This window comes from Panthera onca, chromosome B1 (assembly GCF_046562875.1).
Source record: "Panthera onca isolate mPanOnc1 chromosome B1, mPanOnc1 haplotype 2, whole genome shotgun sequence".
In the NCBI taxonomy this organism is placed as follows: Eukaryota; Metazoa; Chordata; class Mammalia; order Carnivora; family Felidae; genus Panthera; species Panthera onca.
Genome location: NC_138342.1, coordinates 158,458,684 through 158,481,925, shown reverse-complemented (window position 1 = coordinate 158,481,925; position 23,242 = coordinate 158,458,684). Strand labels below are relative to the sequence as shown.

The window sequence follows — 23,242 nt, the reverse complement described above, 5'->3', positions numbered from 1 at the left end:
AACAGCAAGAACAACAACAAAAGGACAGATTTTTTATCATTCTATTGAGGGCTTATAGTTTGTAGTTTCCCTTGAAAAACAAAGGACCAGTGTCCTGTGGGACAGACTAGAATCTTGTGATCCTATCACCCCCAAATTAAGCTTTATTCGATACCAGGGGTTGACCAATGTTTCTGTAAATACCAGATGGTAAATCTTTTTGACTTTAGGGGCCACACATGGTCCCTAAAGCAGCTACCCGACTTTACTATGGTGGTGTGAAAGCAGCCACAGACAATACATATGAATGAGCATGGCTGTGTTTAGGGTTTCGAGAGACCCTAAAATGTGAATGTCCTGCAGTTTTCACATATCACACAATATTCCTCTTCTTTTGATTTTTAAAAAAATTTTTTCCTGACCATTTCAAAATCCTGAAACCATTCTAGCTCCTGGGCTATGGGCAAGCAGGTGGTGGGCCAAATTTGGCCGTTAGGCCATAGTGCTGATCCCTGTCCTATGTTTTACACCATAAGCTAGATTTCCAGTAGCTCTTTGAGAGAAGATGGGACTGAAGTTTTTGTTTTGTGCTGCATTTGAAAATAAGCATCCAGAATGCCAAAGTCATTGAAACCACAAGTCACACATCCTGCCTCAAGCACTTTGAGAGCTTTGTGCTCAGTAAATGTTCAGGGACCTTTGACATTTTAAGACCTGCCAGGAAGACCCGGCTATAAAAATGCAATAATGAAATTTTGGGAGAGGCATGCAGAATGTGTTTTGGAGGTTGGGATAAATCTTTGTCCTAAAACAATATTAAAAATTTCCATGGATCTGTGGTGGGGGTGGGAGTGGGAAGGTGTTCTACCTGCCTAGAGGACGAGGGGCAGAGCTGGAGAAGGACTCCTGCCGGCCATTTTGTTCTCACATGTCCTGATTTGTAGGGTAGGCATTTCCCGGTCTACACCGGGAACAGTTAGTATATAAAAGACCCTAAAGTCCCAATGCAGTAGGCTGTTTCTCAAAGATAGGCGGGTTATTTTAACTATTTACATATGTGCAAACGCACTGTTTTTTTTTTTTTTTCCGTTTGTTTTGTTTTGAAAGTTGGTATACCATGCATCTATTGGGTTTTTTCCATACTGCCCTTTTGCAATTATTCGGATCCCAGTCTGTGTGACCCATTTGTCTTCATAATGGTGGTACATTTGGACACCAGTAGGTAAATTCACACACAATTCAGGGAATAATATTAATACCAGAGAACAGAGCTCATAGCAACAGTTGGTATTAAGTAATTTTGTGAGTGTCTTTGAAACCAGAATATTTAGCAAAAGTAGTAAAGTGGTAGCCCTGAATTTAGGTGGATGCCTCAAAATAAAACAATGTTTTTACTTTCTCTTTGAAAACTGTTTACAGAAGTGAACGTTTATTATGCTGGTCTCAGATGTTTCCAATTGTTACTTTTTTATGCTCTGAACTTTGGGTGACCTTTTGTGGTAGCCTTTTTGAATTTTGATAGACTGAGGTAATTTTGAAAAAAAATTAAAAAAAAATTTTTTTTGTGGTGTCCTAAAGATGCTGCATACTATGCAGGTGAGATTACTCTCTAAATTTTAGGAATTTACTTTAGAATCTTTCTAGGTCTTCAGGTCAGTTCATTTGTCCTAAGCCTTGTAGATTCAATGACTTTATCTTTTCTGTTGTAACTCCCACCGAAAAGAGCAGAGAGAAACTATAAAAAACTCATGCTGAGACAGCCGGATAAGTTTATCCATGTAAGTTCATTGAGTAGTAATGGCTTATGAAATTCAATTTTGTTTTGTTGAGCCTATATGCCTACTATTTACCTGAGTTCCTGGTTGGTGGGGGGCAGTTAGTTTATTACCATGATTAATTTCATCTTTCTAAGACTTTGCTGTTCCCATCCCTTATCCCCAATTAGAATCCCATGCTTTATGTGGAAGCCAGGAGAGAATTGGGAGCATGAATCTATCTTAGCAATTTCACTAGCTAGACACAGGCCGACCCATAGTGATTGATGTATATAGTCAAAAACTGAATTTTTACACAGAATCCCAGTTTTCAAAACACATCTTCAAACTCATGACCATGTTAAACTAATAATGGAAATTAGGTTAAATTTGAGGATTTCTGGAAATAGTGACTCGTGCCTTCTGTTTTCTTCTTTTGGGGAAGATTTAAGGGCCCCTGCTAAAATTCTGCCCTCCAATGTCTTTATATACTATTATAACTTGGGCTAGTTTTTTGAAAAGGAAAAGTGGCTAGGCATCCACTTGGTATGAATTTAGAGAATAAATAAAAGTACTTGAGGGGCGCCTGGGTGGCGCAGTCGGTTAAGCGTCCGACTTCAGCCAGGTCACGATCTCACGGTCCATGAGTTCGAGCCCCGCGTCAGGCTCTGGGCTGATGGCTCGGAGCCTGGAGCCTGTTTCCGATTCTGTGTCTCCCTCTCTCTCTGCCCCTCCCCCGTTCATGCTATGTCTCTCTCTGTCCCAAAAATAAATAAAAAACGTTGAAAAGTACTTGAAAGCAGCATTCAAATGTAAATGTCTTTGGGAATAGTAACCTCTAAATCTTCAATCAGTTAGCAAAGAGATAACAGTAATAGAGGGAGGTGAGGGTCTGAGGCTCAATCTTAGCCCTGGGGAAACACACTGAAGGGCAAACTGTACTGATGCTGGGGTTGGCCTGGCTCAGTGTTCTTCTGTCTGTGTGTGGCCCTTTCATTTTGAACTGCAGATGACAAACTTTCAGTTTCTCAGAATCCTGCTACCATGGGGCCGATCTACCTATCTGCAAGCCGTAAGCTCTTCTTGTGAATGGATTTCTTACTGAAATATAGTTGGGGACCACATTAGAGCTGCTGCCACTTAATGTCTTTAGCACAGAAGACATCTCATACCAGGTGCATGCCGTAAATGCATTCAGAATTTAGGATTTCACCCAACACCTTTTTAAGCAGAAGGGGGCAAATGCACCTGTAACAAGAGGGCACCAAATATGTTTATATTCTACAAACTTGCCATTTACATCTAAGTCAACTGAAGGTTTATAGCTTTTAAAAAGCCTATTTTAAAAATATCGGGGTGCCTGGATGGCTCAGTCGGTTAAATGCCCAACTCTTGGTTTCGGCTCAGGTCATGATCTCATGGTTCATGGGTTCGGGCCCCACGTTGGGTTCTCTGCTGATGGTACGGAGCCTGCTTGGGATTCTCTCTCTCTCCCTTTCTCTCCACCCCTGCAACTCCCCCCTGCCCCGCACTCGCTTGCTCACTCTCTCTCAAAAGAAATAAACTTAAAAAAAAAAAAAAAAAAGAACCTTTAAAAATAAATCTATCTTCTTTCCAAGTGGGCTTGTAGTACAAAAAGTGAAAACTAAGTTAAGCTGCCTATAATAAATTGGGAGCCATCATTACAGGAACAGCGTAGAATCCTACTGCTAGTGACAAGGAGGGAATTGGAACACAGTCCTAATGAAAAAATATTAATAACCATGCTATCATCCTAATTGTCTCATTTAATGAAAGCCTCTTATGTGACCAAAACCAACCCTCCATATGGTTCTTTCAATGCAAATAGCAAAGCCATTCACACTGAACGGCAGTAATTGGGCACCACACAAGCATTTGTCTCATCTATCGAGCTCTCATCCCCAAACTTCAGCCTCAGTAGGTACTCAACAAACAGCAAAGCAGCTTTCAGGATAAAGCAGGTGGGTGTTTCCTTTTCCAAGAATAAGTAAAAGATGGACGCCATGATGAAACCTCTGTCTATTGCCCCGTGCCTTCAAAAAAAAGGGAAATTGTCATGGGAAACCCACGAGGACAGGATACAGGCAATTAAAACCAACAAACCAACATGCTGAGTTCCACTCTGTCTTGCCCTCAGGCTGGTGCATCAATTCTTTTAGGGCCATTAATCTGATGATGAAATTCTGAAATTCCTCTTGGGGTTTCCTTCTGCCAGTTCTGTTACCTGGTTCTTGAAGGGGGAATGGCAAGGATCTTTCTTCCCTTCTTTGCCAAACATTTAAAGACCTGGAGCTCTCGGGGCCACCAGTGAGCTGCCCAACGAGAATCAGGGCAGTTGCAGACCCTGGTTTTGATTCTCCAGTTTCATTCCTGACAGGATGAAATTGTCTATGACAGTGTGTCATGTTTGGAAGTGAAAGGCCATGAAAACTACCAAATCAAATTTCTAGTTTTCTTTACATTGGGATATACCAAGGAAAAATGGGTCTCATTTAAACTGATTTTCAGCACTCGATAACCCTGAGCCATTTTAAGCATCCTGAGGGTGAAGGAGAATGACCACCATTTGTTTCGAGAGGAAAGACCACTGCGCTAATGCCGGATGAGGGAAGAGTGAAATATTTACACTTCTCTCTTTATGGTAATACTCAATATGTGTTTCGATGACGCCTCACAAATCATTGAAAAGAAAGTTAATCCCTAAAGGATACTCTAATGAATTGGGTTAAAATTCTTTGTAGAATTTAATTTTCTCAAATGATGAAAACATCATCTTCAGGCATACTGAGGCTGCCAAGCTTTTTCAGTGCTGTTTGAGACCGCTCTTATAAACTGGATTATTGAGGTTATAAAGGGGCCTTGGCATGGTCATCTTTTCTGAAAACTCTATTAGCATAAAGGAGGAGAGCCTATTCCTTCAGGGCACCAGCACAAACTCGCCACTTGCCTAAGAAGGAATGCAATGCCCTTATCACCAACCCCTGGGGTTAGAGGGAGCATGGCTTTGGTTCTCTGGGAGGGACCCGAGAAGCTTCTTTTCCATATTGCCTTTAGGATGAACACCTGCCACTTATAAACCATATACAGCTTATTCATGGCTACACTGGTCCCAGGTTGTCTGCTTCAGCTTCATATTAGTGGGTATCTTCATGAGTCATTGACCTCCGTGGAATGAAGCCCAAACATCCACCACTTTGCTGTGTTGGGTCCTTCTGGCTTCACTGTAAGGGCTCTTCACATTTCAGACCCTGCAGAAGTCTCCTGGGCCAGAATCAGAAAAATCTGATTTGGCTCACCATCTCTTGCCTCCAAGGACCTGTGTAATGCTATCCCCCTATATATTCACTTTCCTTGGAAGAGTCCTACAGATGATTTTTTTGGAAATGACAGCCTCACATCCATTTATTTTCATTATTTTTAAATTTTGTTTTGAGAGAGAGAGCATGCACACAAGGGAGGGGCAGAGGGACACAGAGAATCTCAGGCTCCATGCTCAGTGCAGAACCTGATGCTGGGCTCGATCTCATGACCGTGAGACCATAACCTGAGTGGGTCTCAAGAGGTGGGTACTTAACCGACTGAGCCACCCAGGCGCCCCTCACATCCATTTTTATTACTCGAAGGTCACGATGTGTTTGCTGGCCTCTAGCCTGCAGAACCAAGAAAGCTGAGTTTGGTTTCATCAAGGTAAATCCCAAACCACAGGAATGAGAACATCTAGTCTCAGTGGTCACTGCGTGGCCATCCTCAGTGGCCTGCCTGTGAAGCAGGCATCCCATATGGATTTTGTTCTCTTCTCCCCTCACCCCAAGTGGCAGCTGGCACTGTGACCATTCTACTTGTAGTGAATTCTCGACAGTTATTTCAAGATAGATTAGGAAGCTGCTTTGCGACCTTCGTCTGTCCTTTTTCACTGCCCTCTGGCCATTTCACTGTTCCTGTGCGTCCAATTAAACGAGTGGACAGAGGAATAAAAGGAGATGACCTCAATATGAGAAGATTCTGTTTCTCATTAGATGTCCTGGTGGAAAAACTAGTTATACAGCACTGCTTATCAGCCATGAGGTTTGAGGAATTACATTTGCTCACAATTGCTACACCATCACCCATGAACGTTAACATTCCAGATGAACTATTCTAACCTCTGCATGAGAAATATGTTTTAGTTGACCCTTGAGAAATGTGGGGAGTTGGTCGCCCCCCCCCACAGTCAAAAATCCAGTATAACTTTTGACTCCCCTAAAACTCAACTACCAATAGCCTATGGTAGACGAGAAGCCTTACTGATAACATATAAACAGTGAGTTAACACATACTTTGAATGTTAACGTTCATTAGATTATTCTTATAATGAAGTCAGCTAGAGAAAAGAAAACGTTATTAAGAAAATCCTAAGGAAGAGAAAATACATTCATAGCGCTAGACTGTATTTACTGAAAAAAATCCTATATAAGCAGGCCTGCGCAGTTCAAGGGTTCAACTGTGTTGTTCAAGATTCAGCTGTGTACTACTATGAAAAACCGTTAATAAGGTGTAATTATGTGCTTCTCTCCATCTTGGCACCCTTTCTTCCATCTCGCCTGCCTCCCCTCCGCTCACACTCTCGTGTCTCCTGCACTTTATCCAGCATCTGTTCCCATAGCAACATGGTCAAGCTGGCTATGTTTTCACAAGAGTTTCTGGAATATGAAAATCATGAGGCCTTAAAGACGAATGATCTAATGGTAGAATTTCAGCTACTGCGGCAGAGCTGAGGGAAAAGACAGGAATCCTCCCTCACATCAGCCGTGCAAACTGTCTTCCTTTGAGACCCATTCTTATTCCTGTCAAGTCTGTTCATTAGGAAGGAAGTTTTTGAGGTCAAGTATAGTTAGTATCCGATGAAGAAGTTCATGTCCTTCATTCAAGGAAGGATTACTGAGTTTCCCCTAAGTAGAGAGTATGGTCTTGGTGGGTTTAACTGTAACTTATAAAAAAAAAAAAAAAAAAAAAAAAAAAAAGTGTCGTTACAGGGGTATCTGGGTGGCTCAGTCGGTTGAGCATCTGATTTTGGTTCAGGTCATGATGTCATGGTTCGTGGGTTTGAGCCCCACGCAGAGCCTGCTTCGGATTCTCTGTCTCCCTCTCCCTCTCTCTCTGCCCCTCCCCTACTCGTGTATGCTCTTGCTCACTGTCTAATATTTTTAAAAAAAATTTTTAAAAAGCGTTGTGACAATACAAAGTGCTACTGAAGTTTAGACACAGGAGGATACTTCTGGCTGAAGCAGCTAGTTTCCGTTCCTAATCTGTTCAGCATCTGTTCAGCGATTCTGCCCACCGTCTACTTCCTTTCCTGTGACCAATTCTCCATTTCGCCGCGCTACCCACCTAGCAATCCCAGGGGGCCAAGAGCCCTGAAGCACAGGGTTACTGCAGCTGAACGTAGAGAACAAATGTGCCACCTCAGCTTTGAAATGCAGCGAGTATGGACCCTGAGTAATCGTCAAAGTTTGCTCACAGAATCTGTAATTGCAACTTTTATCTCTGACATTCTTTGCTCGGCGGTGTGGCTTATTTAGCGTGATCCGTATGCCAGGCAAGTCGCAAGGCCACCTGTGTTGCTGCCTCATAGCACACACTACTGACATTTCTCCCATTCTCGGCGATTGCTAAGCCTTTCGCTTTATATTCCCAGTCTTTCCCCCCACCCCCCATTCAGATCAGAGTAGAAACTTGTTTGGCAAAAAGGCAGATTATCATCAGTGACATTTGCATTTTAGCAAAAGGAGGGTACAAGAGCATTTTCACTGGCAATAAAATAAAAGCGAATGTCTCCCTCCCCTCCCTTTGAAAACTTTTCTTTCATGATTTGAGGGCGACTGCTTTGCTAGCTTTTCCATACTTCTGGAAGTTGAAAGGAGGGGGAGAGTCAGGTAAAAAGTGCTGTCACAAGATCAAGAACGGTGAATTCTCGAACAGAAAGTCTGTGTGCTATGGGACAGCTCTCAGTAATACTGGCACATATTGACAATGTCAGATTTTTGTGTTTTAACACACATTAATGATCAGTTCCACGCTATATTGTTTGCAACCCTAAGAGAGGCCAGTGACTTGGGATTATGCAGCAGGAAGTTGTGACAAATGACATCTGAAAATCCCGTTCCTCTCTGTCACGTAGATTTCTTCCCATGTAGGAGGAGATATATTTTTTGGTATAATAATGAAAACCTAAAAGGAACTTGACAATTTCTGCAAAGTGAGAATGAGCTAATAACATGGTACAAGGTGATTTTCAGTAGTCTTTTCTTTATTCTGCTTCTGTGAATATGTTGGTGGCCTTTCTGCTGGAACCAACCAGTCTGCAGAAAAAGATTCTATGCTGTGTCTGCCCCCTCACGCTCCCCTCAAACTTGGTTGCTGAGCTGACGGAGCTGAGAAGCCTCATCTCCAAGTGTCACTCTGACTGAAGCGACAGGATCCTGTAGAAGTTTTACTAAATGAGAGCAGATTTACTTAAATAAGAGGTGAGCAAACTCCGTTAGGTTGCCTGTTTTTATAAATGAAGTTCGTTAGACAAGTCGGCCTAGCTGTGATGCACGTATTTTCTCTGGCTGATTCTCACTGCAGAAGCAGAGCCAAATGGTGCTGAGTAATTACAACAGACCCTATATGGCCTAAACTATTTGCTCTCTGGTTTTTTAACAGAATACAATTTTGCTGATTCTCAATTTAAACCATTCTCGTTCCATAGTTAGACTACTTTTGGAAGGTTAAGCTTGAGGGTAAAGAGGTAGGCAGGACATGCCATTCACTGAAGTTGAATATATTCACCAAAGAAGATGTAAAGACAGTAAATTGTATCGACCCATGCCATCCTAATTTGCTATTCGTGAAAACTGCAAAAAGTGACACTGATTGAAAACCAACCTTTTCTGGTCACCGTGTTAGAAACTTTCCATAAAGTAGGTTATTTGTATTCCTTATGTCAAGGAAATTTATTTTTTTAATGTTTATTTATTTTTGAGAGAGAGAGCGAGACAGAGTGTGAGTGGGGGAGGGTCAGAGAGAGGGAGACACAGAATCCGAAACAGGCTCCAGGCTCTGAGCGGTCAGCACGGAGCCTGACGCGGGGCTCGAACTCACGGACCGCGAGATCATGACCTGAGCTGAAGTCGGACGCCCAACTGACTGAGCCACCCAGGCACCCCTATGTCAAGGAAATTTAGGCTTTCCTGGAGAAGGGCTCTTAGGGCAAACCCAAAGCAAGGAAACAGGCACACCAAGCGTTCACATTGGATGATGCTGGACACCGGAGGGACAGTGTGCCCCTGTGCGGCCACTTCTTGCTCATTAGAGCCCAGACACAAAAGGTTGTTTACCTCAGTCTCCCATTTTGAAATGCATTTTCCCTACTGTGGAAGGGCCCAGACTGATGACTTTGGGGCACTCCCTGTACCTTTCGTAGGTATCCTATAAGTGGAGAATAACATGAAATGGAACATGTGCATATTCAGCAAACGAATGACAGCATCATAGATATTTTGTCGCAATTATTTTCATGTGAATGGTGAATTAAAAGTCATCAATTCTCGGGGTGCCTGGGTGGATCAGTCAGTTAAGCATCCGACTCTTGATTTCAGCTCAGCTAGTGATCTCATGGTTCATGAGTTCGAGCCCTGCATCGGGCTCTGTGCTGACAGCACGGAGCCTGCTTGGGATTCTCTGTCTCCCTCTCTCTCTGCCTCTCCCCTCTTCGTGCTCTCTCTCCTTTTCTCAATATAAAAAAAAAAACAAACTTTAAAATTATATGTATCAAAATTAAGAAAGTAAAAATCATCAACTCTTATGTTCAGAATGGATTAGGGAATTGATATAGTTCAAACTGTATGATCTGCATTTGTAGAAAAAGGAACAGGGCTGGTAAGCGGTGTGCTTTGGCAGATTGGTACAGGTTATAGAACCAGGGATACCCTGTGGGTCTGAGGCCCACGTCCCCCCTTTTTTTTCTTTGTGAACCAAATTCTGTTCTCTGGGCTGGTTTTTCATTCTTGCCCCTGTGTTGATCAGAAAGTGAGCTTGACATAGTCATGGTGTGCATGGGTTATAAGCGCGACATCTCCTCCTTTGTCAAAATTGCTGGGAAATATTCAACCTAATTTTTTTCTTCCCTGTACATTCATACGTTTCTGTATTCTTTCATTTTCAATATACGCCTTTCAAGAATGTATCTATTCTTTCTGGGCTTGCCTGTCAGTGCAAATTCCGTTTTTTTTTAGCAGCAATGCCTCCTCTCTTGATTTTCCTCTCTCAGCCTGACTGCTTTCTAGTTGGGTCCTCCCTTCTTGGATTCTGGATCCCTTTTAAACTGGGGAGTGGCACTCTATCATTTCTTGGCAAACACCTACCTCCCTTTCAGAGAAGAAAGTCAGGTAGGATGGCTGTGAAAATAAAGAACAAACCATGGAAATGACAGAGCAAGCCAAAGAGTAAGAAAGGAAGGCTTTGTCTCAAAAGAAAAAAAAAAAAAGTACCAGAGAAAAAGAGAAAGAAAATGGTTCTGGCAAAACTTGGTCTGTTTTCTATTCATTCTGGGGCTGGAGGGGCGGTGGGGGGAGAGAGGAGTGATGGGGGAGAGAGAGAGGTATTGCCCTCTCCCTGTTGATTATCTTTCAAGCCGAGCCAAAGCTGCCCGCCCGTCAGTGCTCGTAGAAATGGCATCACTCTTGCTCCTTCTCATCGCAACTAATAAAGCCCTACTCTCTACTGCTCTGCTCTCACCCACAAGGTTAGCACAGAGTCGAGGGTCTGGTGAAGCAGCAGGCCACATTCACGTGCCTGGGCCACCTGCTTGTTTTAAGTCCTCTGCCTTCCGATCTGGGAGCTATCATCCTCAAATGTTTAATACTGAGGCACCCGCTTTTCAGGCTGACATGTCCCCGTTAAGGGTTACGTAACACTTAAGGTGACCTGATGATGGGAGGTGTGAGAAGCTTTCTTCTTTGTTTCTAGACCACTGGTTCAAGACTGTGCTGGGATCTCCCACAAGCACCAAGAAGACAGAGTCTGTACCCCATGTGGGTGGCCCAGTTAGCCAACCTAAAGACGGGACCAGGACCAAAGTTAAGACTTTTCTATTGTGTCCCTCAAGGCAGAGTGGGTGGAAGGAAATGCCACACAGTCTCCTGTTCTTGTTCTTTCCCCACATACGAAGGCAGGCCTCACATGAAATACGACCAGAGGAATCTATAAAGATATCAGGGCCTGGAAACCGCATGGATACACCCAACGCACTTTGTTTTTCAAAACTCTCAGTGACATCCTCTTTCAGAAGTTGCCCCCAATTACCTGTTGATGCTGTTTTTCTGTGCTAACATCTGCCAGTCCTTGCCTTTGGCATTAGGGGTATCGAACGTAGCACAAATCCGCTGTCTGATGGAGTAGGGAATTTTGAAGGCTTTGGGGCCAGTCTGTGCAGGGAAAGTGCTGTCCTCTTGTGCAAAGAAAGTGATGGTTTCTCTTTCGCTCTACAAACAAAGAAAGCATGGTCAGGTCTGAAGGGAAGCATGACTGATTGACACCGTTATTTTTTTTATGAAAATCTATTAACACCATGCACAAAACGCTTGCCTATAGTGATGGGCTCTATAAAATACACTGACATGTTCCCCTTTCTTCTAAAACTGTAAATAACTTCTCTAGTAGTCTGGTGAATCACGTACTGGAGATTTACAATGTGGCTTCCAATCAGGGGAGTCATAATCATCAGCCTTCTACATCCAAAGAGATGTCAGGTGACAGCAGAATTAAACCTTTTTTCTTTTCTTTTTTTCCTTTGTCTCTCAGAGATATATCTAGAATCAGTAGGAAGAAGCCCCGAAGTGACAGATTTTAGTTCAATGTAAGGAATGACTCTTTGACAGAGCTGGCCTAAGATGAACGGGCTAATCAGAGGAGCTAGCTGGGCAGGTACCTGTCACGAAAGCTACAAAGGGGAACTGATTGTATATTGATCATCTTAAAGTTTGTGTTGCCCCGTCTGAGTCGAGAAGTGTGTGATTCCATAGTAAATATTTTGGTCTTGTTTCAGCATGACATTGCTTTGGTAATACGTGGTCAGTGATGAGGTCTAGACTAGCCTGAGGACTGGTGCCGGCTGGAAAGCTTCTGCCTGCTGTCTGCCCAACCCGCTTCTGATTTAGAGCTCTCTGATGAGGATTGGTTATTTCCATACATACCAGCAATCGTATCCAACATGAGACCATGCAGACATCCAGGAGATTGCAATAGCTGCCGATAAATTTATATGAACCAACAGAATTTTAAAACCTGAAAAGTATCTAACTGAATCACGCCTGTGATTATGATGTGTTCCAAGACACAAGGGATTCTACAGATGTAATTAAGGTCTCTAATCAGTTGACTACGTCCTGAGCAAGAGGTATTTTTTTCTGGGTGGGCTTGACCTAATCAGGTGGCCCTTAGAAGAGAGAAGAAGCAGCTCTTATCTGGAGGCATCTCTTCTGCTGGCCTGGAGGAAAGCAAATAGCCAGGCTGTGAAATGCCTATAGAGTGGGACATGGGGCTAGGACCTGAGGGCACCCCCTAGAAGCTGAGAGTGACCCCAGTCCAACAGCCGGCAAGAAAGTGTGTACCTCATTCCTGACAGCTTCCTGGAGGAGACATTTGGGTTGGCCTTGAAGGATGAGTAGTCACTGATTGAAAAGAAATTGAGTGGGTAACTCGTTATTTTAGGCAAAATGAGTGATTCTTTTCTGATATGTTGGACGGTTATAAAATGAACCAACTCAGGCTTCTTACTGAACAAAAGAGGTTATGAGGAACATCATTTTGAATCATGGTTTGTAAAATTTCTTTTAGCCTTTAAAAATGTAAATCAAGCAAAAATAGTTTCCTTAAATTTCCTGACTGAAGGCAGGCCGATGTCCTTAAAAATGATGGTAGAAACTAGAGAGGAAAAAAAAGGGATTCTATGCAAGATAACATGGTAGCTGTCACTGGGAAAGGGCACCAAACAGTGTTAACATGTGAAAATGTGGCTTGCCAATGAAAACTGAAAACACTGTATGTGTCCATGACAAAGGACTGCAATAGAATGGGCTTTGGGGAGCTTTTATGGCCTCATTGAGTTGATCAAGCTGACCAAGCTCTGATGTTACTGTTGGCAGGGGAAAGGCCACCCTGATACATAGTCTTCAGGACAGAGGTGGTTATGACTTCAAAGTGAAAACATGTTACAGAAGACTGACTCTTCAGGATTTTTTCTCTTTCCTACACTTTAATAAGTGGGCCCCCCTTTCTCTCGTAAAGTTTCCAAATTTCAATATTTGCCATGCACAAGGATGACACTTTATGTAACATTTACGGTGCGTTCTCAAAGACATCTGGGCCACGTAATAAGAATCCTGTAGATACATCACATTTTCTGATTGTTTAAATTAAATATGCAAAGGAACAGCAGATTTCCATGCTCTGCACATCTGAGATAAGCGGCTGCTACTTGGCTAGCTGGGGAGTTGTAAATCAACGAGAAATTCCAAGTATTATGTCTATTTTGTAACAGAAAAATTATCCCCCAACCTTCCACCACTTTTGGAAGAAAGATAAGAGAATTGCTTGAAGGGAAAATTGTAAGTTCCCATATAAGTTCTTTCTCTCCCCAAAACGGTATTCTTCAATATTATTACATCAATAAGGAAGGATGTAGTAAATTACTTAGCGATTCCTTCCTTCTCTTCACGTTTAGTAAAATTATTTTGCTTCAGTCTCCAATTTTTAGATCGGTGATACTGTTGCTTTTACAGACTAATCAGTTGGTGATCATCGTTAGGTAATTCAGTGAGGTTACATTTAAAGAAAATCAACCTGCTTCTACAGATTGACCCAATAATGGGCACTCTAAAGAACAGAAAAAAAAATACATTTTCTTGATCACTGAAGTAATTTTTAATTCTGAGAATGGCATGAATGATTATATTCATGTGGAAAGCCATTTACATGAGAGGCATGGAAGAATATGATGGATATGAGGCTGAACACTAAGAACCACAGGCCTTCAAAGAGGATAATCATTGCGCTGATTTAGATATTTAAAATAAATATTTTACAGATAATGATACACGTATATATGTATCTCTTTTACCTCTCCTGTTAAATTACCTCCATTGTTAAACCCATGAAACAGACACTAGGACATCCATTAAAGTTAGGAAGGAGCTGAGGGCCCTGTGCTTAAACATGCAGGGATTTGTTTTGGGGGATGAAGGGCAGATAATTAAAAAAAAAAAATTCAGGTATCTACTGAAAGCTTCAAAATATTTATTTCTTTATTATTGTTAATATTGATATTTTTAATCAACAAAACCCTAGTTACTAGTTTCTTAAAAGCACCTAATCACTAGCTTATTAAAAGCACCTTTGGCCTAGAGGTTATAAAATATGCACTTTCACACTTGATCTATTATTCCCACCTCCCCGATCGATAGAGGGTCATGTCTAGAATGTATCTTGTCTCCACCGTAGGTAATCCCGATTTTGTAGCACTTTATGTATCTCCTTTTTTTTCTGGGATCATCTGTCACAAAAATCCAAGACATTTTTAGGGAGAAGGGGATGCTTTGTATTCAACTGAATCTATTACCAGACGTATGCTTCTGCCAAGAGTGAAACAATTCTAGGGTTGGAAGGATCATGAGTGATCGTTCGCTCAAGACCCTTCTTTGCAGGAGGACTGCCATGTGAGAAATCTATTCTGTTCTTGAAGACTTATCAAATGATCACTTATTCCATCCCATGCCATCCTTCTACAGTCTTGAGGAAAGAACCTCCCAATTTTCACCTACTTGCATACTTAGAGATAAAATTTTAATGGTGTCATTTTTGTCACTAGTGCCTAAGGCCACTAAAACAAAGGCTTACATTATGGACAAGGCCCACACTCAGGACTGCTAAATTAGACTTCCTTGACTGAGATCCTGAAGTAGTCTAGTATGGAAATCCAGGCTTTGACCTTGAAGGCCGGTATCTCCGTTGGGAACTCTGGCTCCCCATTATTCATTTTATCATCTTGGACAAGAAGGTTGACCTCTCTGAGAATGTTACATCATGTCAAATTGTGATAGTATGGTATTTAATCCACACAGAGTTAGGGTGGTTATATGTGAAAGCACATGAAATGGTACCTGAAATACAGAGGCTTTCAAAAGTTCTTAATTTTCTTCTGACACAGAAAATAACAGATTTGCCTAAGAACTATGGTTTATTACAAAGAGATGGGGATGTGCTGGGCCAAATGCAAGCAGTAACACTTGAAGTGATTAATAATGTGATCCTTCCAGTACCAAAAGGGTAATAAAGCTTCTAAAAGGCATATACACAATGGATGGTGGTAGCCCAACGGTGACTAAGTATTTTTCTGAGGCTGGCCTCTTATTATCAAGAGATACTGTGATGTCGTCTTTTTCAAGGCATTGCAAAGTGATTGTAAGCTTGCGAAGCATTAGACAAGGAGATGGAGAGTAAAGGGCATGATTGTGTTTATTAGCTCACTTTCCTTCCATGCACTTTGCACTCCAAAAATTTGTTTAAGCAAGGAGCAGAGGTACCATGATGTATGGAGCCTATCACATTCCTTTTACATAAAGATTTCCTGTAATAGCAGAAGTTGGTCTGCAATATCGTGAGCGCCTTAAAGAATAAAAGCCCCTTAAAAGTGGAATTGTTTCATTGACCTGTGAATAGACGTTTAGGGCAATTTGCATCAGAGGCATCTTCATGTCCTGTCTTTTCACACTTGCTTCTGAATATGAGAAGGAAAATCTGCTTGGGCTTTCCTTTTGTGTTTATGTTAAAACTTTCCTAAAATTTTTCATTTTACTTTGAAATGTATTATGTTCAAGATGCCATGACTGTTCAAGAAAGAGATTCTAAAAATATCCTACCCTACCTTTCTGGATCTACCTTTCCTATCAAAACTGCTTTAGCACATAATGCTAATTGGCAATAATGAATGCAAATACTGTACAAACATGTCAGTTAAGACAGCTATCAATTTTGAGGTGCAATCCTTTGGAAAGCCATCCACTCTTCAGAAAACCTATTTGGGGAATTAGCAAGACTCATCTTGCATAAACAATGAATTAAAATGAGAATGGAGAGAAGTGATGATTTTGTAAGGCTACGAAATTGAGTTGTACGTATATAAAACTATTCACGCCTTTTGCCAAGCCCGAATGAATAAATATATATTATGTATATATTTATACATATGTGTGTCTGTACACACACACACACACATATGTACATATTCTACTGCTGAACAATAGAATGTGCTCGTCTCCACTAGCCAGGGATTATCTTAAGAGTTGCTCAGAAAAGCATTCCATGTCTCCCTTCATTCTGCCTCTCAGCTACTCTCTCCCTCTCCCCTCAAATAACCATTCAGGAGGGAATGCCGGTGTCTACTCTAGAAGCCCAAGTCTACAGCCACGAAGCCATTCAGTGATTTAGGTAAATCAGAGCCATGGCAGACATCAGGTGTCTTTGTGCAAAAACTCCCAAGTGAATGCCCCCCTGACTCCCATTCTAACTCTGCCCTTCAATAGTGACACGACCTTGGACAATACCCTTTCCCTCTCTGTAGTTGCATTGCCTTACTTTGTAGAAAGAAACTTCTATCGACTCTGTCGTATGTTATAGCATCGATGAATCTAGATTTAATGGAAATGGGGCTCTGCAGAACCCTGAACCTGGAGGATGTGAGAAACTGTAAGGCAGTAGGGAACCAATCCCCTGAATATGATTTCTGGAAGACTAGAGAGAACCAGCAGAAAAACCACCCAGTGGTGACCTTGTGCTTCTTCATGGTATGTATCTGCCATAACGTACCATCAGCCAATGATAACTCTCCGGTCCAAGCCCGCAGTGGATGATTAGATTGTTTGTGGTTTTGTGTATAAAAAGCCCTGTACCAGTTCTGTCCCCAAAAGGGTCTCCACAGAGCCGAAGCTCTGACGCGTTGAGTTGTTTCGCCCATCGGGGAGCTCAGCTCACTCCTGAGCCTGAGAAAAAGTTTATTTGCCCTGGTCGGTGATGAGGATTAAGAGCGAGTGCATTTGGAAGCTCTTTTACAACCTGTGTAGCACGATTGAAACAGGCGCATTAATCTTACTGTCCTTTAGAAATGGAGTCAAGTGGTCCTGCAGACCGAAGACTCACCTCTAGGATTGATGTCTGCACTTGGAGGATCTGTTCATGGCCTTTGAGCTGCCGGATGCAGATTTTGCAGGACAGCTGGGTGGTGGTGGGTGTGTAGCGCTCCAGGGAGAAGGCACAGTGCAGGGGCTGTTGGTTACTGCACCACACGCGGGAGAACGGTACCTCCTGCGGGGAAAGGGGGGGAAGAAGAGGCGTGTGGCGAGCAGAGCCCGGCCGAGATGGCTGGCGAATAGGAGAGACTTAAGAGCGATAATTATGAGGATGATGACAGTGATTGCAGCAGAGATAATTGCCTAAGCGACTTTGGTGGAATTGTTGTAGAAATAATGTTCCAGCATATGCCAAGCAGCACAAAAAGTAATTAATGTCAATTCCAATTGATAACATTTGAATTCCAAAACCACAGCGCAAGCACTCAGATTTCATTTGGTGACACACACAATGAGAATACTATCAAAAATTAATCCTCATGTTTTTCCACTAAAAAAAAAAAAAAGAAAAAAAAACATTCTTTAGAAGACTCCAGTGGTCCGTCCTTCTCCCTAAGCCTGGAGTAGGATGATAGCTTTTCACCTTAATGAACATTATTCTAAAGAACACACCGATCAGAACTTACCCCAACACCACAAACTCATACAACTGTATAAACAGGCCACAATACTGCTAATGTAACCAGCAAAAGAATTTCACCCAATGCCAATCACATACACACAGACACACATCCCAGAGAGAGACACAAACACACTGGGCTGCCCACAGCAATCTTGTTTGCCAACTCCTCATTCACACAATTCAACTGCCAACAATTATGTGTATAGTGCCCGCTAATGACCAGACGCTGTAGAAGATAAACGGTAAGAAACGAGGTTCATTCTCTACTGTCATGGGACCTACAGATAATTGAGTGTGGCAAAAGCAATTTTTACTAAATGAGGGGGAACATAATAAAATCTACATACACCACCCTTTCCCCCCAACCCCTTACTTGCCAGTGCTAGCCAGTGCTGCTCAGGCACGTGGCTTTACAATAATGCGAAGCAGAGGTCAGTCGTTGATATTCTTTCATCTAAAAGGTCTCTCCTTCCTACTCAAATCAAGCTGAGATTCTTGGCAATGAGTACAGGGGCCCAGCCTCTGATAACATTCATCTCCATCTTTTTTCTTTTTCTCATCTCATGAATGTGCTTTTTACCTGCTGCTATTAATATAATTTCTTCCAATATTGACACTGACGGGTGGCAAAAGATGTCTCAAGTTTGGACGTTTGATACTCTTTAGTGTGACTGGTGATGAAGCCATCACGGATTATAAGACCAGGGGCCATGATTAAAATTCAATTTGCTCACTTTGAGGAACTGGGAGTCACTTCGTTTTTTGTGAGCTCTGATGTGCACACTGGTTCCTAATTTTCTCTGCTGGAAGTCTCACGGATCTGGATTTGGGATGCTCCCTGGGGGAACCAGCAAGGAGGGGCGGGCTTTGATTTTTGCCCACTCGAAGAGCAGAGCGCTCGCTTGGGGCAGTCTGAGAGAAGAAAGTCGCGCACTAACCCCTACCACACATCCTGGCAAGAAGCATAAGGGCTTTGTGGCTTTGTTTCCTTTGTTCTTCATCCTGAGCCAAGGGAGAGGCAGTGGGGTTTTGTCTCAAGAAGCAGAGACAAGGACTGAGAGAAGGTCCAGTTGGGGAGGCCCCCCGGCAATCTTTGGAGGAAGTCATTTTCCCAACAACATGTGAAAGTGACTTTTCACCTGCACCAAATCCCACACCAGATAAAAGAAATAATGATATGTGTTTACAAGTTCTACCATTTCTTCTTCTTGTCCAACCCAACTCTTTTCATGCTTCTCCTCCTAAGGCTTCTTCCATTTTGTAAACTGTGGGCAACCCTTACTTCGTATCTCAGCCTCCCACACTTCTGTGTCTGCTTCCTGAACTCTTCATGGTCCTGTGTGCTCACAGATGCCCACTGCCACCTCTCTGCGGAGAACTCGCAAGAGCTATGTGTCTGGAATTTATCTCATTATTATCCATCACCGACATTATACTCTTCGTCACTACAAATCATTTTATTTGGCCTTTACTATCTTCAAAACTGACTATCACCGTTCACTGTCGTTGTCCTTCTCCAATTTTCCTATCCCCATTAAAGATCCTCATCTCTCCTCATTAGAGCTAACTGTAGTGACCCACTCCCCAGTCTCCTGCCTTCAGTCTCTACCATACTGAGCTAATGAGGGGGTTAGGGCTTGACCGTAGAGGGAAACAGGAAGCAGCGGATTGGCGTTCTTCAGGAAATAGCATTGCAGTATCTTTTTTACCTCTAATCACGAGTGGGGGACACTAGCATTACCAGATCGCCTGGGAATTCTGCTTTCATTACAAGAATCCTTTGCATGGGGGCCCTGTATGGCCCCCTGATGCCTGCCATATTAAACAGTCTCAAGGGCGTCCATTATCTACGGTCCCATTTCATTTTAATAGCCCTCAGATGGACTCTGCTTCAAACCAGTACACTTTTTATAGAGTTACTTTGCACCGTCCCCTTTCATGAAAGTAACTATAACACGGGGCTCTGTGGTTAATAGGTGCTTTTGCCTAATTAAGAACACTAAGAAGGTTTTGGTTTTTTAACTGAAATTTGAGTAGTTACAGCATAGTAAAAGTTGTTGGGCTTCAGGGCCAGACAGAGCTGAATTCAAGGTCCTGCTCTTAAACTGCCTCCCCCCTACCCCTGCATTTTCTGCAGTGGATTTGAACACTTGATAATGCTTACCTTCCTAAACAACAACAATGGCACTGACCATTTATTACTGAAAAGTGTCCTCTCTGGTATCATTTGCTACATTTCTTATATTTTCTCCAGTAAACATTGCAAGAAAGGTAATACAATAATGCCCACTTGTAGAGATCATCTTTCCTCGCAGAGAGACATGAGAATCAGCACACACACAAAATCCTCTCTTTTCTCTTTACGTTCCACTGCACACAGTGAAAACATTTTAAAAACCTGATTTTAAGACTGTATCAAAAATAATATACATTTTTTTAATTGTTGGCTCGAGTAGCCACTGCCGATAGTGCTCGACAGAACATTTCAAGGTAATGGAATTAGAAGTACTGAAATTAGTGTGTTTTCAGGGCAATCATCTTTGCTTTTATTTATTTATTAAAAAAAAAAACTATCAAGATGCTCACTGAGCTAAGAGGAATGCTGTCGCAAGTAATATGGGAGGACCAAGTGTAGGAAAGTTATGGGTGTTTAAAGAATTCCGGAAATGTTTTCATTTTGATTCCCATTATAATTAGGTTCCTAGCAGATGGAGAGAATGTAAATCACATCCTAGCAGGAGACAGACACTGGGTTGCCCAAGACACAAAGCATGCTGAAGAGACAGCTGCTTTTATCCTAGGGAGGTGAAAGCCTGACTTTGTGTTTTGTAGGATTAAAAAAAATAATATTGTATACTGTTTATTGCAGCTTCTGTACCCTACAGTCTGCAAGAAATAGTGGAATGTGTGATTAAGTAGCACCTAGGTCCTGCTAACCAATTGAGAGCAGAGTTATTGACCTCCTAGACAAGGTCTGCTAAATCTGTGGAGGGGACAATAGCATATCTCTCACTGGGATCAAGTCTTAAAAACCTGAGAAGAAGAGAAGGGATACTGGTATTTTTGCAGGGGGAAGACTAGAATCTTTCCTTTGGATCAAAGTCAACGGGTGCTGCTATAACCAGCTCTCCTAAGAACTCATGTAGCCTTCCTGGAGCCCACCCAGCACAGCTGGCCCCATGGGCAATAAGGGTTGTAGTACAGTATTTCGTTAACTGTAATCCTCCAGAATCTAACCCAACAAGATTTCAAAGCTAGTTGGTCTGCCTATTCACAGGGTCTCCTCACACAGCTCTGGATCCAACCTCAATTCACACTGTTCTAAAAACATTTCTCATGCAGTTGATTGATGTCCGATAGGGCAAATATTCTAGGCAGTGCATATCTCCCAGGCCTGAAAATTCTTGGTAAACTCTACCTTTCTGAGAAGAAGAAAGTAAGGTTTCTTATGAGAGTAGGCGTTGGGTACCAATTGGAATATGTCGCTTCTCAGATTCCTGGCTTGAAGTTAGAGAAAGGGGGAGAGGAAGCCCAGTGGTCTTCTGCGTGCTGAGTTGGAAGATGGCAGAAGATGACAGGGAGATTTACCAGTTGAAGGAGAAACCTATAAGTGATGTCAGGAAGAGTGAGATTTTCTGCCTCCGTAATAGCTCTTGGTTAGTTCCCATCCACTAAGCCCTAATGAAAAGCCATTCTCTATCATCCATGCCAAGTTTGTCAGTACACATCATGTTCTACATGAGGTTCAAGCAGGATGAACACACACCCTCCCCAAAGTGCTGGCATCTGATGCCTGGAGCAAACACAGCATGGCCGTTAAGACCAGCACAATATGTATTCACATAAGCAAGGGGATTTCAGTGATGATGGCAGGGGCAAGAAAACTGGAGGCTGAGGTGGTGAGGGGGGAGAAAAAAAAGGAATGGAGCAGAAAGCCATTTGTGGGTAAGTAAAATGGAGTGGAAATGAAAACTCAGTGGCAAACCTCCTGGTGCAGAGAAAATTAAATTATTTCTCAGCCTTCCAAGACTCTTGCAAATTATGGTCAATTACAGAAGGCAAATATTTATCCAAGTTCCCAACGTCCGGGCAATCCAACCCATCCTGGCAATAAAGCGTGTTGGGTTTCCTTGTGAGCCAATGCCCTTTGGCTTTGGCTGGCCCTGTTGTATCCTCTGAGGTCCACAGGCTCTTAGCACCCCCATGCCTTTCCTGCCCTGGGCTCCCCGTGGCATCCCTGGTGTTGGAATTATTGTTTAAGTGCTCGTGCAAGATGATGGTTCTTTCATCTGATTTTTTTATCTCTAAACATTAAACTTGATAGTTACTTTGGACTGAGCCACTTGCATTAGATCCAGTGGAATGCTGCCTTTAAGCCTACAAAGATTAGTACAGAGGAGTTTACAGGACTATCAGGATTTGTAACAGTGCCCTAAAGTTCAATTTGGACTGGAACTTTGAATACTGCTTTCCCAGATACAGAAAACACCTAGGTCTCAGAACATCATAAACAATACATTTATTCACAGAAAACCTGTTGCCGTAGGGAATGTGCCCAAAAAAAGTTGTTTGGAGCCACAAGAGATGCTCTAATTGCCCTGAATGTCCCGAAAGAGTACACAGAGGGGCAATCCTCCAGGTAACGAGAAGCCTGTGAAGTAAACAGGAAAATACAACCTTGTCCAATTTGAAAACGGTGAATTTTCGAAGGCGAGAATGTTGGTGGTTCAACTCTTTTCTAACACTCGTGGCTCAGCCAAGGTTTTTCTCTCCGTGATTGGCCTCGTTCCCATTCTGACAAGCTGGTTTACCTGGTGCAAGTTTCTCCTTTCTTTCTTTCTTTCTTTCTTTCTTTCTTTCTTTCTTTCTTTCTTTCTTTCTTTCTTTCTTTCTTTTTTTTTTTTTAATGAATGCTGCATGGATGGAAAGGTTAAAACCCTCCAGGGCTCTGCAGGCTATGTTGACAGACACAATAAAGATGTGTGAAAGCCTCCTGTGATTCCAGATCAATATGAGCCCACCAGAAGCTTTTCCAAAGCTAAGGACATGTCCTGTCACCTGAAGCACAGATGACTTTGGCTTAAGCAACTCTTGTCGACCAGCCAGCTGCTGCTGCTGATGGTACCCATCACTAGGAATTTCTAGAGAAATCGGTGGCAGGGTCCCACATGGATAAGAGATCTTTCTATGCTAAGCAATTACTCAAATTCCCTAAAAGTCATCTGAGAAGACTCTAAGCCATTTTGCAACATTTAAAAATTCTCTGATACGGACATATGTGAACAATAATATAGAAATATCTTTATATGTTTGTAAAGGGATTCTAAGAGGCATTCTTTCTTAGCCTCTCAGTTCGTAATTTCTTCTTCCCACCTTGCCCAAAATACATGACAGCAAGCACTTCATATATTCAGGACAAAATCTCTTGTTCCTACCTGGCCAGCCCGGGCTCCCTACATCTCAAAACTGTCACCCTTAAAAGCATCGACCTCCAGATCGTTCACTGCTGACCAGGATGAAAACAATGTCTCATAATGAACTGGTTTTCATAAACCAACCTCCCTTAAGTGGGAGAAAATTTCCATTACGTGGCATCATGTACCTCCCCCGTCCCCCGTTAGAAACCCGTGAACTTATGACAATATGATTAATTCCCTGTGTGT

At 42.4% G+C, this 23,242-nt stretch overlaps 1 protein-coding gene across 9 annotated transcripts in view; it reads right to left on the bottom strand.

Annotated features, from left to right (window-relative positions):
* UNC5D (unc-5 netrin receptor D) overlaps positions 1-23,242 on the bottom strand; it is a 554,978-nt gene that overhangs the window by 2,554 nt on the left and 529,182 nt on the right. For all 9 annotated transcript variants that reach the window (XM_060653615.3, XM_060653618.3, XM_060653617.3 and 6 more), the window contains 2 exons: positions 16,968-17,132; positions 11,079-11,257 (listed from right to left, as the gene is read on the bottom strand). In XM_060653615.3, coding sequence (XP_060509598.1) covers positions 11,079-11,257; positions 16,968-17,132 — 344 coding nt within the window. The remainder of the gene's footprint in view (positions 1-11,078; positions 11,258-16,967; positions 17,133-23,242) is intronic.